The sequence below is a fragment of the Somniosus microcephalus genome, unplaced genomic scaffold (assembly GCF_052327205.1).
Source record: "Somniosus microcephalus isolate GS21.2 unplaced genomic scaffold, FLI_Smic_1.0 unresolved_chr9, whole genome shotgun sequence".
In the NCBI taxonomy this organism is placed as follows: domain Eukaryota; kingdom Metazoa; phylum Chordata; class Chondrichthyes; order Squaliformes; family Somniosidae; genus Somniosus; species Somniosus microcephalus.
The window spans coordinates 33304407-33318933 of NW_028225187.1; the positions used below are offsets into that span (position 1 = coordinate 33304407).

Genomic DNA, 14527 nt, shown 5'->3' on the forward strand with positions numbered 1-14527 from the left:
TTAAATTTCGCAATAAAGTGACCCAAACTATCAAAATTTCCACTGTTGAATATTAATACAAGTGAAGTAGATTCAATTGTTTAATATGCACCCTTCCCAGAAGAAATCAAGGAATGGAGACGTGCATACGCACAAAAGGTGCAAGAAAATATGGAATGAGAAAGAAAAAAACAGTTTCCTCTACTTGGTTACCTCACCAACAACGCGAACTGCTTGCTGTTATAGGTCTAGAAATTCGTCTCTTCCTACCCCAAAATATTGACAACAAAGTCGGAAGCTATTACCACCTTAAATAATATTGGGCCTAAATTTGCGGTCGGATGTGTACCTCCGGAGTACGCCTCCGACCCGAAAAATAAATCCAAAAGTACCTGCTGGCTCTCAGGAAGGATATACTTGCCTTGGAGGTGGTGGATCGAAGGTTCACTAGATTGATTCCTGGGATGAGAGGGCTGCCTATGGTGAGAGATTGTGTAGAATGGGCCGATACTCTCTGGAGTTTAGAAGTATGAGAGGTGATCTCATTGAAACATTCAAGATTCTGTGGGGGATTGACAGGGTAGATTCTGAGAGGTTGTTTCCCCTGGCTGGGGAGTCTAGAGCTAGGGGTCATAGCCTCAGGATAACGGGTTGGCCATTTAAGACTGAGATGAGGAGGAATTTCTTCACTCAGAGGGCGGTGAATCTTTGGAATTCTCTGCCCCAGAGGGCTGTGAATGCTGAGTTGGTAAGTATATTCAAGGCCGAGATCGATAGATATTTGGACTCTAGTGGAATCAAGGGATATGGAGATTGGGCGGGAAAGTATAGTAGAGGTCGATGATCAGCCATGATCTTATTGAATGGCGGAGAAGGCTCTCGGGGCCATATGGCTTACTCCTGCTCTTACTTATTATGTTCTTATGTCACGGGCGTCGGAGTCATTGCGTCCTCAGGCTGCATAAAGGCCCACGGATCCCAGGTAGGCAAGTGGTTAGGAAGCGTCCCTCGATTCCCATGAGTCAGATCAGCACCCAATAATAGGCTGATGAACAAGATCAGAGAATGCGGAGTCAGGGGACAAGTGGCTGAATGGATTGCTGGCTGTCTTCAGGACAGGAAGCAGTGAGTAGGAGTAACGTGTAGCTACTCAGAATGGCAGGTGTGTCTAGAACGAGGGGTCACAGTCTCAGGGTATGTGATAGGACATTTAGGACTGAACTGAGTAGAAATGTCTTCATTCAGAGGGTGGTGAACCTGTGGAATTCTCTACCACAGAAGGCTGTGGAGGACAAGTCACTGAATCTATTTAAGAAGGAGATAGATCGATTTCTAGACACAAAAGGCATCAAGGGGTATGGGGAGAGAATGGGAATATGGTATTGAGATACATGATTAGCTATCATCATATTGAATGGCGGAGCAGGCTCGAAAGTCTGAATGGCCTACTCCATGTTTCTATGTTTCTATAGTGGCTGTGGGATCTTTTCCGTCCACCTGAGAGGGCAGACGGGGCCTCGGCTTAATGTCTCATCTGAAAGACGGCACCTCCGACAGTGCAGCACTCCCTCAGTACTACACTGAGGACTGTCAGCCTAGATTTTTGTGCTCAAGTATCTGGAGTGGGACTTGAACCCACAACCTACGGACTCAGGCGAACTGAACCACAGATGACACTATCAAGGGTAAAGGGTAGCTATTCACAGTGGCAGAAGGTGGGTAGTGGTGTTCCAGAAGGATCAGTGCTGGGACCACTGCTGTTCACAATTTACATTAACGATTTAGACTTTGGAATCAAAAACACTATTTCTAAGTTTGTGGATGACACCAAATTGGGGGGGATAGTCAATACTGAGGAGGACTGCAACAAATTACAGGGGGACGTCAGTAAATTTGGAGAATGGGCATATAATTGGCACATGAAGTTCAACACGGAAAAATATGATGTACTACATTTTGGGAGGGATTGTGGGGAGGTCACTGGTCACTTGGAGGATGCGAGGCTCGGTCGTGTAGAGGATTAAAGGGTCTCGGAGTACAAATTCACAAATCTCTAAAAGTTGCGACACAGGTTAACAAGCGTATAAAAAAGCAAACCAAGCATTGGGTTTATTTCTAGAGGGATAGACTTGAAAAGTAGGGAAGTTATGCTAAACCTGTATCGAACCTTGGTTAGACCACACTTGGAGTACTGCGTACAGTTCTGGTTGCCTTATTATAAAAAGGATATAGAGGCACTGGAGAGGGTGCAGAGAAGATTTACAAGGATGATACCAGAAAGGCGAGGGTTTACATATCAGGAAAGGATGAACAGGCTGGGTCTCGTTTCTCTTGAAAAAAAAGGCTGAGGGGTGACCTAATAGAGGTCTTTAAAATTATGAAACATTTCGAAAGAGTGGTTATAGAGAAAATGAATCCACTTGTGGGGAAGAACATAACTGGAAGCCATCAATATAAGATAGTCACCAAGAAATCAAACAGGGGAGTCAGGAGAAACTTCTTTACCAAAAGAGTGGCGAGAATGACGAACTCGCTACCACAGGGAGTGGTTGAAGCGAATAGTATAGATATATTTCAGGGAGGCTGGACAAGCATATGAGGGAGAAGGGAATAGAGGGTTACGCTGATAGAGTTAGATGAGGAAAGATGGGAGGAGTCTCGAGTGGAGCATAAACACTCGCATGGGCTGCCTGGGCTGAATGGCCTGTTACTTTGCCGTATATCCTTTGTAATCCTACGTAAACACATTAGAAGGGAGAATCCACATAAGCAAATGAAAAATCCCCAAACAAATAATAATTTACAAAATTCTAATAAAAATAAATATTCTCATGTTCAAAATTAATTAAAAGCTCCAAATTAAGCATTTAAAATAAAAATTGAATTGTCTGAAAAATAATTTTAATTCAGGACAAAATTTAGATGAGTTAATTTTAAAGGTTTTTGTATATTTTTATCATTTAGAAAATGTAATTTAACATCTATTTTAACCCTTACGCTGGTAAAAGCAGGGCCAGTGCCTGCTTTTACCAGGCGTCAGTGTTTTCCTGGGCACTCACTGAAGTAGATGAGTCATCTCAGGAGTAGTGACCAACAAATGACACGATTTCAGGTCCAAATAGAAAGAGAAAAGGTCTATGCAAAGATGAGTGAGCGGATTGAGGCAATGTGAAAAGACAGAGCTTGACAGACAGGACTGTAGATCAGCAACGGGATTTTGTTTTAAATTGCAAGGGCATGTAATAAATATCTACCATTTGAAAAAAGAGAGCAATTCTGGACCCCGTATGCGCACAGCTTCTTTTTAATCCCGAGATAGTCAAATCCAAATCTGCTCCAGCAATAGAGTTTTTTTATGGCACATGCGATGATCACCGCGACAGGTCGCCAATTCCGGTTTATCGGGCATGCGCAGCGTTACGCCAAAAACTGGAACTTGCGGGGCCATTCTGAGGGCTTCCAATGGTGTGTACGCTGTGCATACGCCGTCATCGGCCCCGCAATATCCGGGCCAATATATTCTGGAGATCCGACTAGACAGAGAAGCCTTTCCAAAGCAAGCAGACAGAACTCTTCAACATTTGCCTTACCGTCACCTTTCACAATCTTAATGCTGGACTGAGGACTGCAGGCTGTTTGAAAGGCCTGACCAGCTTTTCAACGATCCTAGTTCATGTGAAAATTCGTACTTTTTTCCCCCATGATCACTTACTTCTCTTCGCGATCAAGAACCAGGTCAGCGGCACAACCAGTAAAACGATGAGCCCAGCAGCACATCCCAGGCCAATGTTCAGCAATAAACTGTTATCTGCACCTATACAGTGATAGAAAGATGGAAGATTGCTAAGATTTCATCAGCACACAAGAAATGTCAGCGTTTACGTCCAGCAGAATGTCCAGTGCATAAAAGGGCACTAGATGATATTCTCTGCTTGACTGACTGCTTTGCGTCAGTGACACATTCTACCTCACGCCCGAAATTAAGTTCATTTGATGTGAGTATGATTATATGGGGGTGAAATTGAACATGGGTGGAAAATTCAAAGAAAACATCAGTATGGCACTGTTCGCTTATTTTACGCCCCGTTTGAGATCCAGTTACATTGCGCTCGACATTACACTCGGGCGGTGGCGCAGGATCGGTGATATCAGATCGGCCGTCCATTATATGATGCTCATGATATTCAATTCCATTGCAGACCGATACCGCCCATATGGCGCCCATTCTGCGCCAATGCCCGAGTCAAATTTCTAAGCCCCATATCCTCACATCTCTCTGTATAGAGGGACTTTTCCTGCTGTCTCCCCTCTAATATTGTATTTACTACACTTTCTTATAGACCCCTAACTATTGACACTAGTTTGCTTCTATCATGATTTTAAATTATCATAGAAGCCAACTTCCGTGCTTTCATAATTTAAAAAACATAGGCCCAGAAATTCGGTTCCCCACGGGTGAGTACGCACGGGGTACTCACCCGTAGGCCCAATGGAAGTGCCGATTTCGTTCATGCACTGCGCATGCACGAGAAACCGGAACTTCTGTTCCCTTAAAGGAAGGGGTTCACAGATGGAACGCGTGCGCTGGAGAGGCAGCGCGTGCGCATCGAACTTACATTTTTTTCCCAGGTTTCTCCGGGAAGGTAAGTCTCCAGGAGTTACACTTTTAAAAAGCAGGCAGAAGGCTTGCTTTTAACAAGGTAAGTGGTGAATTAATTAAAATAAAATAAAAATTTTCCACAGGTTTTTTAGTTTTAAATACTTTAAAGAAAGGTAAGTTTATTTTTATCCCCGTTAGAAAATGTAACTAAATTTTCAAAAATTTAAATCATTGTTTAAAATAGTTATTTTATGTAATTCATAGTTATTTTTAAAATTTCATGAAAAACAAAATTATTTGAAATTTTAGTGATATTTTGGGGCTTAAACTATTTATAGGTTTGACAGCTCTTCCTGTTAAACTTATGAATGAAGCATTCCCTGCTAACATTGGATCTCCATGGCCCACATGATCCCAGGGGATGCATTGAACTAACTGCGCCCCTGGGATACGCAAGCACTGTGTGCCGGCAGTTGGAGGAGGCCCAGGATCAGAATCCCACGCGGGCCCACAGCTCAATGGCCGGCGCGCTAGGTAAGTGCAGGTCGGGGGCTTGCACCCGCGGGAAGCCCCCGACCTGAATTTCTGGGCCATTGTAATTGTCATTTTTATAATGGCCCGTATTTTCCAATCGCAGCGTCCCTTGGATCTCGTGGGCCTTGGGGAACCAATCGCAGGAGGGAAGACCTGTCAAATATATGAATGGAGATCAATGAAATAACATAGCAAAACTTTAAATAATATTTTTGATATGCCTATCAATTAGTCCAATAAAAGGCGACGAGTTAAGAACGTAACTGAAGGTTTTTATTGGCTAAATAACAGAGCCCACCCTCGTGGGTGATCCGATCCAACAGGGAGGAATACTAGCCAGTCAGCTACCTTTATACCTGGGCAGGTAATGGGCGGAGTCGGAGGTGGTCAGCCCAGGTATAACAGTGCGACAAGAGGCGACCTCGTGTAGTGATGTGACAGTGAGAACAGTGAGAACAATATACAGTGATAACTATAACAGTGGTTTACCACATTCACCCCTTGTTTAGATTAGAGTCCGGCGGGGTGAAGTGTATTACCAGCTCTGGTATGTCAGTCTGTCCGGAGGCTTCGTTAGCCTCTCCGATCGTCGCAGCGGCGGTGTTACATTATCCGGTGTTAAAGCTGGTGTCTGCGTAGTCGGCAAAGGCTCGTGGGGTTCCGGCATGCCGTCTACCTCGGCTGGACTCGGGGGGTTGGGAGGGGGGGTGAGGGTGCGAGGTCTCGTAAGGAGACAGTGTCCTCCCGTCCGTCTGGGTAAGCCACATAGGCGTACTGGGGGTTGGCGTGCAGGAGGTTCACCTTCTCGACCAGGGGGTCCGTTTTATGGGCCCTCACGTGCTTTCGCAGCAAGACGGGTCCCGGAGAGGTCAGCCAGGTTGGTAGGGTGGTTCCCGTAGTCGACTTCCTGGGGAAGACAAACATTCGGGCATGGGGGGTGGTGTTAATGGCAGTGCAAAGTAGTGACCGGATGGAGTGCAGCGCAATCGGGAGGACCTCTTGCCAGCGGGAGGTTGGGAGGCCCTTAGACTTTAAGGCTAAGAGGGTGGCCTTCCATACCGTCGCGTTCTCTCTTTCCACCTGGCCGTTCCCTCGGGGGTTGTAGCTGGTGGTCCTGCTTGCTGCAATACCCCTCTCCAATAGGAACTGACGGAGTTCCTCGCTCATGAAGGAGGCGCCCCGGTCACTATGTATATAGTTCGGGAACCCGAACAAGGCGAAGAGTTTGTTCAGGCATTTAATGACCGTGTTACTGGTCATGTCTGGGCAGGTGAAGGCAAAGGGGAAACGGGAGTACTCATCAACGATGTTGAGGAAGTACACATTACGGTCGGATGACGGTAGGGGCCCCTTGAAGTCGATGCTCAGACGCTCGAAGGGGCGGGTGGCCTTGATCAGGCTTGCTCTGTCCGGCTTATAGAAGTGCGGTTTGCACTCAGCACAGATCTGGCAGTTCCTGGTCATGGTCCTGACCTCCTCGATGGAGTATGGCAGGTTGCGGGCCTTAATGAAATGGTAGAGTCTGGTGACTCCGGGGTGGCAGAGGTCATTGTGGAGGGTCTGAAGTCTATCACTTTGCGCGCTGGCGCATGTAATGCGTGAAAGAGCATCAGGGGGGTCGTTCAGTTTACCGGGCCGGTACAAGATCTCATAATCATAGGTGGAAAGCTCGATTCTCCACCTCAAGATTTTGTCGTTCTTGATCTTGCCCCTCAGCTTGTTATTCAACATGAAGGCAACCGAGCGTTGGTCGGTGAGGAGGGTAAATCGTTTGCCTGCCAAGTAGTGCCTCCAGTGCCGTACTGCCTCCACAATTGCCTGGGCTTCCTTCTCGACCGACGAGTGTCGGGTCTCGGGGCCCTGTAGGGTCCTTGACAAGAAGGCTACCGGCCTACCCTCCTGGTTAAGGGTAGCGGCTAGGGCGAAGTCGGATGCATCGCTCTCCACTTGGAAGGGGATTGACTCATCCACTGCGTGCATTGTGGCCTTGGCTATGTCTCCCTTAATGAGGGAGAAGGCTGCGCACGCCTCTTCCGTGAGGGGGAAGAATGTGGTTTTCAGGAGGGGTCTGGCTTTGTCCGCATAATTGGGTACCCATTGGGCATAGTAGGCGAAAAGCCCCAGGGTTCTCCTAAGTGCTTTTGGGCAGTGGGGGAGGGGTAGCTCCATGAGGGGGCGCATTCTTTCGGGGTCGGGGCCGATGACTCCGTTCTCTACTACACAGCCAAGGATGGCAAGGCGCGCTGTGTTAAACACGCATTTCTCCTTATTGTAGGTGAGGTTCAGCCGTTGGGCCGTACGGAGGAATTTCTCCAGATTCACGTCATGGTCCTGCCGGTTGCGGCCGCAGATGGTGACGTTATCGAGATAGGGGAAAGTGGCCTGTAGTCCGTTCTGGTCAACCATCCGGTCCATCTCCCGTTGGAAAACCGAGACCCCGTTGGTGACACCAAAGGGGACCCTAAGGAAATGGTAGAGGCGGCCATTCGCCTCGAAAGCGGTGTACTGGCTGTCCTCCGGGCTGATGGGGAGTTGGTGGTAGGCCGACTTGAGGTCGATGGTCGAGAATACGCGGTATTGTGCAATCTCATTGACCATGTCCGATATGCGGGGGAGGGGGTATGCGTCCAGCTGGGTGTATCTGTTTATGGTCTGGCTGTAGTCGATAACCAGGCGATTTTTGTCGCCGGTCTTGACTACCACCACCTGGGCACGCCAGGGGCTGCTGCTCCCCTCAATAATGCCCTCTTTCAGGAGTCGCTGCACCTCAGAGCTAATGAAGGCTCTGTCCCCAGCGCTGTACCGCCTGCTCTTAGTAGCGACAGGTTTGCAGTCGGGGGTGAGGTTAGCGAACAGGGAAGGTGGCGGTACCTTGAGGGTGGATAGGCTGCAGGTGTTACGCGGTGGGCGGTTTAACTTTCGCTGGTTGTCGACTGTGAGTGGGGGGAGGGGTCCACCGTATGCTAGGGTTACACTTTGGAGGTGGGATTGGAAGTCCAGCCCTAGTATGACGGCAGCGCACAGCTGGGGGATTACGAGGAGTTTAAAAATTTTTACTCTGTCCCTTTAACCGACAATGTCACGACACAGTAGCCGCTGATGTCTGTGGCGTGCGACCTCGATGCCATCGAGATGCGGCTGCGCGTTGGCAGGACGGGGAGGGAGTAGTGGCTCACCGTGTCTGGGTAGATGAAGCTCTCCGTGCTTCCGCTGTCGAACAGGCAGGTCGTGGCGTGGCCGTTGACTTTGATGTCCATCATTGAGCTGGCCAGGTGATGCGGGCGGGCTTGATCCAGGGTCACGGAAGCTAGGGTGTAGATGAGCGCGTCGTTGTCATGACAAGATGGCGGCGAAGATGGCGGCCCCCGTAGTTCACATGAGGCTCTGTTTAAATCGTTTGCCCCGCACAAAGATGGCCGCCCCTGCTGTTCCCATGAGGCTCTGCAGGCTTCGGCTGCCCCGCACAAAGATGGCCGCCCCTGGTTTTCCCATGAGGCTCTGCAGGCTTCGGCTGCCCCGCACAAAGATGGCCGCCCCTGGTTTTCCCATGAGGCTCTGCAGGCTTCGGCTGCCCCGCACAAAGATGGCCGCCCCTGGTTTTCCCATGAGGCTCTGCAGGCTTCTGAGGATTTGCTTCTGCAGGCCTTGGAGAAGTGGCCTTTCTTGAGGCAGGTTTTGCAGGTCGAGTTTTTGGCTGGGCAGCGCGACCTCGGATGCTTCTCCTGGCCGCAAAAGAAGCAGCCAGCGGCCCGATCGGGGTTGCCTGATGTCGGGGCCGGTACCGGGGCTAGCGGGCCCGGTCGGATCCGTGATGCAGACGCTGAGGTAGGTCCCGGGGGCAGCGCTGTGAAGGGTGGTGGGGTGGGGGTCGGGCCCGAGTCCCAGGGTCGCGAATAGTACCTGGCAAACGCTTCCTGGTCTTGCTGGGTGGCCTCTAGGGTGAGGGCGAGGGCTTCGACCTTGTCCAGGTCTATGTCCTTAGCTTCAAGCAGTCTTTGCCGTGTGTAGTCGGAACGTAGGCCTCTCACCAAGGCGTCGCGGACATTGTCTTCCATGTTCGCAGTAGCCGTCACCGCTTTAAAGTCACAGTTCCTGCCGAGTTGTCTCAGCGCTCGTGAAAATTCAGCTATCGATTCTCCTGGCTGTTGCTGGCGAGATCTTAAGAGATGCCTAGTGTACATGTAGTTTACCGGGCTCCGGTAGTGCTGTTTCAGTAGGTTGATGGCGTCGTCGTACGTAGTCATGTCCTGGATGAGTGTATATACTCTCGGGCTCGCTTGGGCTTTCAGGACTCTTAGTTTGGATCTCTGAGGGACGACGGCTTCCTCCAGGTACGATTCGAAGCAGTCCAGCCAGTGTTTGAAGTCGTTGGCTGAGTTTGGTGCCTGTGGGTTTAGATCCAGGTATGGTGGTTTCAAGGCTTGCAGCCAAGCCGGCTGGTGTGGCCCGTTGTCTGGAGGCTGCTGTTGCTGTGCTGCTGGGTGAGCTCCTTGCTGTTGCTGTTCATTATCAGACATCTTTAAAATTTAGTCAATAAAATTGATATGCCTATCAATTAGTCCAATAAAAGGCGACGAGTTAAGAACGTAACTGAAGGTTTTTATTGGCTAAATAACAGAGCCCACCCTCGTGGGTGATCCGATCCAACAGGGAGGAATACTAGCCAGTCAGCTACCTTTATACCTGGGCAGGTAATGGGCGGAGTCGGAGGTGGTCAGCCCAGGTATAACAGTGCGACAAGAGGCGACCTCGTGTAGTGATGTGACAGTGAGAACAGTGAGAACAATATACAGTGATAACTATAACAGTGGTTTACCACAATTTCTTTTTAAAAACACATTTTTAAAATGATTTTAAATTAAAATAAATTAAGTATTTTAAACAAAAAAATAATTTTTTGAAAGAACTAATTCAAGTTTTTTACAGGGCTACATATAAACTTACCTTTTTTAAAAAAGTATTTTAAAATGATAAATCAGTGAAATGTTTTTTTCTTTTTTGAACTCTTATCCTGGTAAAAGCAGGTCTTACTCCTGCGGGTACACAGCGCATACCCACCCGTAGGAATCAGAATATCTGGGCCAATAAAACTAGCCTGTAGATTTGAAGGATTTTTTCGTATCTCTATCTCATCATACCAGGCAGCATCACAGTGAATTTGCGTTGCGCCATGTTTAACGTGTAAATATCATTCAAGTTGTGATCTCTTGACTTGGATGGATCACAGATAGTCCGAGTTGGCCTTCCACGCCCATCAGACCATGCAGAAAATGGAGGAGTGCCCAAGTTAAAAATCAGAAGATATCGATGGGCGAGATATTCGACTGCTGATTAAGACGGGTGGCATATCCGATACCGCTGCTTTCGTACCTCTGCCCTGGGAATTTTCTCAGCCGCAGACTGGTTCATGTATTATTAATCTTTTGCACAGTTCTCTTGGTGGAGACAGACACAAGAACTGTGGTGCACCCTATCAGGCAGCACTGAATGTATGCAGAGACCATTCCCTGGTATGTTTGCTGCTGATGCACGGCGCTCAAAGCGAATGGAAATCAAATTCAGGAGCTTTCTGGCGTTTCAACGCTTATGAAGAAACAGCGTTAAATAACGCTTCCAGCTCTTAATTCGTGACCATTATTTCTGGATAACAGGCGGAGGGGTTCAGCCTCTGCAGGCTATGCAGAACTAATGGGAACTTTAAGCCAGCAGATAACAGAACGATCCCCAGTTAACAGCTGCAGCGAAATATGTATGTCTCAGTTCGATTTTAAAGGGAATTGGTCATCTATATTTACAATATATGAGCGAACGAGACAGACATTGAGATACAAGAACACACAACCTCATTTTGAAATGTGTTGGTCCCTACCTGTCTCCATAATCGGGACATCTTTTCTGAATGGCGAATTTATCGAACGTCCTGCAACATCTGTTTGATATCGACAACTGTAATTTCCCACAAAGCCTTTGCTTCGGGTATTTATGTTGAAGGTCACATTCCGCTCATCGCCAGTCACAGTGCGAGCCTGTACATGGTTTATTTTCTGATCTTTGTACAATAGAAATGTACCCCCTCTTGAGCGAATGTCGCCTTTGCAGGAAATGCCAACATTTTCCCCATTTGAAACTGCACCGGAATGTGGGTCCATGTAGAAATTCGGCTCCGGGAGTTCATCTGTATCAAAAATACCGCATGAAATTGTGTGTCAAAAGTCTACTCAATAACATATCAGGACACTTTTGTGAAAATGGAACAAAATCTGTCGCCTTCATTCCAATGCATACTTCGCTTTTTATTATTATTTCAAGGAAAGGACAGATGGGACACAGGGTGAACCAGAATGTGCTGATTTTTTCTATTATGCAAGTTATTTAATTCAGTCTTTATTTTTCTGCTTTCAATAATCACCTTTGGTTAGCCGCTTCCTGAACATCTCCATTCAATCTACAAAACCCGACCTTCTTTTGGCTCAACGCTTTAAATGACCTCCCATTCCCAGGCCGACGTTCCATTTATCTGATTCTGTTGGAAGTCGGATTAATCGGCTTCTGAAAGGTTTTCATGTATAGTTCATTCAGTACACAGCAAATAAATGCTGTTGGCATCATTGGAGAGAGAATGAGAGAGAGAGCGAGAGAGTGATTTCACTTAGCAACAGCCAGTGTTCAAGATTGATGTTTATTGTATTGCCTTAATATAAACATCCCATCAACTAACCTTTTCGGGTCCCCACGGGTAAGTATGCGCTGGATAATCATGCGTAGGCCCAACGGAAGTGCCGGTTTCGTGCATGCACCGGAAACTGGAACTTCCATTCCCTTGAAGGAAGGAGTTCGGAGGTCAAACGCATGCGCCAGAGAGGCAGCGTGTATGCATGGAAATTCTGTTTTTTTCCAGGTTGCTCAGGAGTGTAAGTCTCCAGCAGCTATGCTTATAACAAGCAGACATAAGGCCTGGTTTTAACAAAGAAAGTGGTGAATTATGTAAAATTAAAACATTTTTTCCACAGGTTTATTATTTTTAAATACTTTAAAGAAAGGTAAGTTTAATTTTAGCCCCGTTAAAAATTGTAATTAATTTTTTTTTAATTAAAATTATTGTTTAAAATAGTTAATTTATGTAATTTATAGTTATTTAAAAATGTGATTTTAAAAAATGTATTTGAAGTTTTAGTTAGGTTTTGGGGCTGATCTCTTTTCATAGATTTGACAGGTCTTCCTGTCAAATTGATGAATAGAGATTCCCTGCTACGATTGGCTCTCCATGGCCCACGTGATCCCAGGATACGCTTTGAACTAACTGCACCCCTGGGATATGCAAGGACTGCGCGCCGGCAGCTGGAGGAGGCCCAGGATCGGGATCCCACGCGGGCCCACAGCACAATGGCAGGCATGCTAGGTGAGTGCAGGTCGGGGGCTTGCACCCGCGGGAAGCCTCTGACCCGAATTTCTGGCCCAATTGCAAACTAAGCAATGGGATGTTAATCTACGAGAAGTGTAAACTTGTGTGCATACAAGGCGTCTGAATTACAGTGCAAAGACCAGTAACTACTGAATATTGATGTATGAGAAATGTCAACATGTGTGGGTATGAATCTGCTGATGGAATGTGCATTGACTGGACAATACAGAATGTTGATGTACGAGCAACAAGATCTGAAAAGCACTGCCTGAAAGGGTGGTGGAGGCAGACCCAATCATGGCTTTCAAAATGGAATTGGATAAGTACCTGAAGGGAAAAAAATGGCAGGGCTATGGAGAAATTGCGGGAGGAGCGGGAATAGCTGAAATGCTCTTGCAGAGAGCTGGCATGGGCTCGACAAGCCGAATGACCTCCTTCTGTGCTGTAACCAATCTAAGGTTCTATTGTGAAATAATATAACCTTGTAGAACAGTTATATAAAATTAATGTTAATAGTGTATGTACTAAACCTGTTAATAGAAAAAAAAATCGTGTGTGAATCTTAAGTTGAGTTATTGTCACCGGATAACCCTTTGCTGTGCTGGTAACCATTAAGAAATCCGCTCACACCATGTAAAGAGGTTGGGTTTGAAAACTAACATCCAAGGTCCAATATAACTGCAGCGCAAGTGTCCTTCTGTTCCACTGGATCGTTTGATTGCTGAGTAAGCACAAATTGTTCTAATCCCATTGGGAGAATAGGTTTTGTTAACATACCTCGAATAATTATCTGAATAGTGTTGCTCGGTCTTGAAGATCTCCATTGTTCATTCTCTGAGTGTAGACATACACATGAGTAACGATTTTGATAGCCATGATCTGCGATGAATTCACAAGCGGTATAACATTGTCCTTCAGGAGCTTCCAGTTCCGTGAATAAACCTTGCCTTCGGTAATAACGGTTCATTGTGAGGGGACACTGACAGCGACAAGTCATAGTTACTGTCTCTCCATCTAAAATGACTTCATATGGTGGATTCACAGTGAAGATTGGCTTCGATAAATCATCTGAGGAAAGCACAGTCAAAAGAGTTTAAGCACCGAAAAGCTTCAATCAATTAACATCAATATCACTGCAATAACCTAAGTTCAACCTGCCCTTTACCAATGTATGCCCCCGCACTGAAATGGTAAATGTGTCAGGAGATAGCGAGCTCTCCGCTTTGTAGATCATTGGAATTAATGTGCAATTTTTAAATTGCTGTAACAGTGACATGATGTTTCAAACAACACAACAGGAAAGTGCAACAGCAGTCATATTAGAAACGGGTAAATTAGGTGGATTAGCGCCTCCCGTTAGCGCCCACAGGGGCATACCAGATTGTTTTAACTGCACCCCGCTCCCTGGTGGTCTAGCAGGGCCCCGATATGTGCGGCGCTAGATTCCACCCTATTAATCAGGGGAGGAACCCTGCAATGAGGCAGCGGTATGCTCCAACGCACGTGATGCTGTTGCACATAGCCACCCGATCATCCGTTATGGCAGCCCAAGAAGGAGGTGGGGCTCTTCCAGTCGCTCTCCACATTCTGCTTGGGACACTACTAATTAATTTCCGGCGGAGTGGCGCTAAAATTTACGGGGCGCAAAAATTAGCGCCGGCGACTTTGGCATCCCGAAAGGGTCGCCAACCAATTGATCCACCCAAATACTGAATATCAGGCGCTGTGTATTACGGGCGGCTGATCCGATGCTGCCCGTTTTGCGCCCCGCCCGAGATGAATGTTGAGCCCTATCTAATAATAGTGATGGACAGTGTTAATAAATACAATTTTACAAAACGCGTACAAGCCGTGATCGCCATTCAAATAAGTGCAATTTTTTTTTTTGAATATCAGAATTTAAGAAACAATTGCGGGATGTTGCACAACACTTCCTGCATTAGATCAGTGCGCCCTGGAGTTAAACGAAATTCCAACTATGAAGTATTAATTTCGGCTAACTGATGACTATA

The 14527-nt window shown here is 46.9% G+C and overlaps 1 protein-coding gene across 1 annotated transcript in view; it reads right to left on the reverse strand.

Moving 5' to 3' along the window:
• LOC147085044 (immunoglobulin superfamily member 1-like) overlaps positions 1 to 13590 on the reverse strand; it is a gene marked incomplete at its 5' end in the record, with an annotated part of 29777 nt that extends 16187 nt beyond the window's left edge. The window contains 2 exons of the mRNA XM_085979407.1: positions 10983 to 11288; positions 13293 to 13590. Of these exons, the coding sequence (XP_085835533.1) occupies positions 10983 to 11288; positions 13293 to 13590 (604 nt within the window). The remainder of the gene's footprint in view (positions 1 to 10982; positions 11289 to 13292) is intronic.
• Between the last annotated feature and the right edge of the window lie 937 nt (positions 13591 to 14527).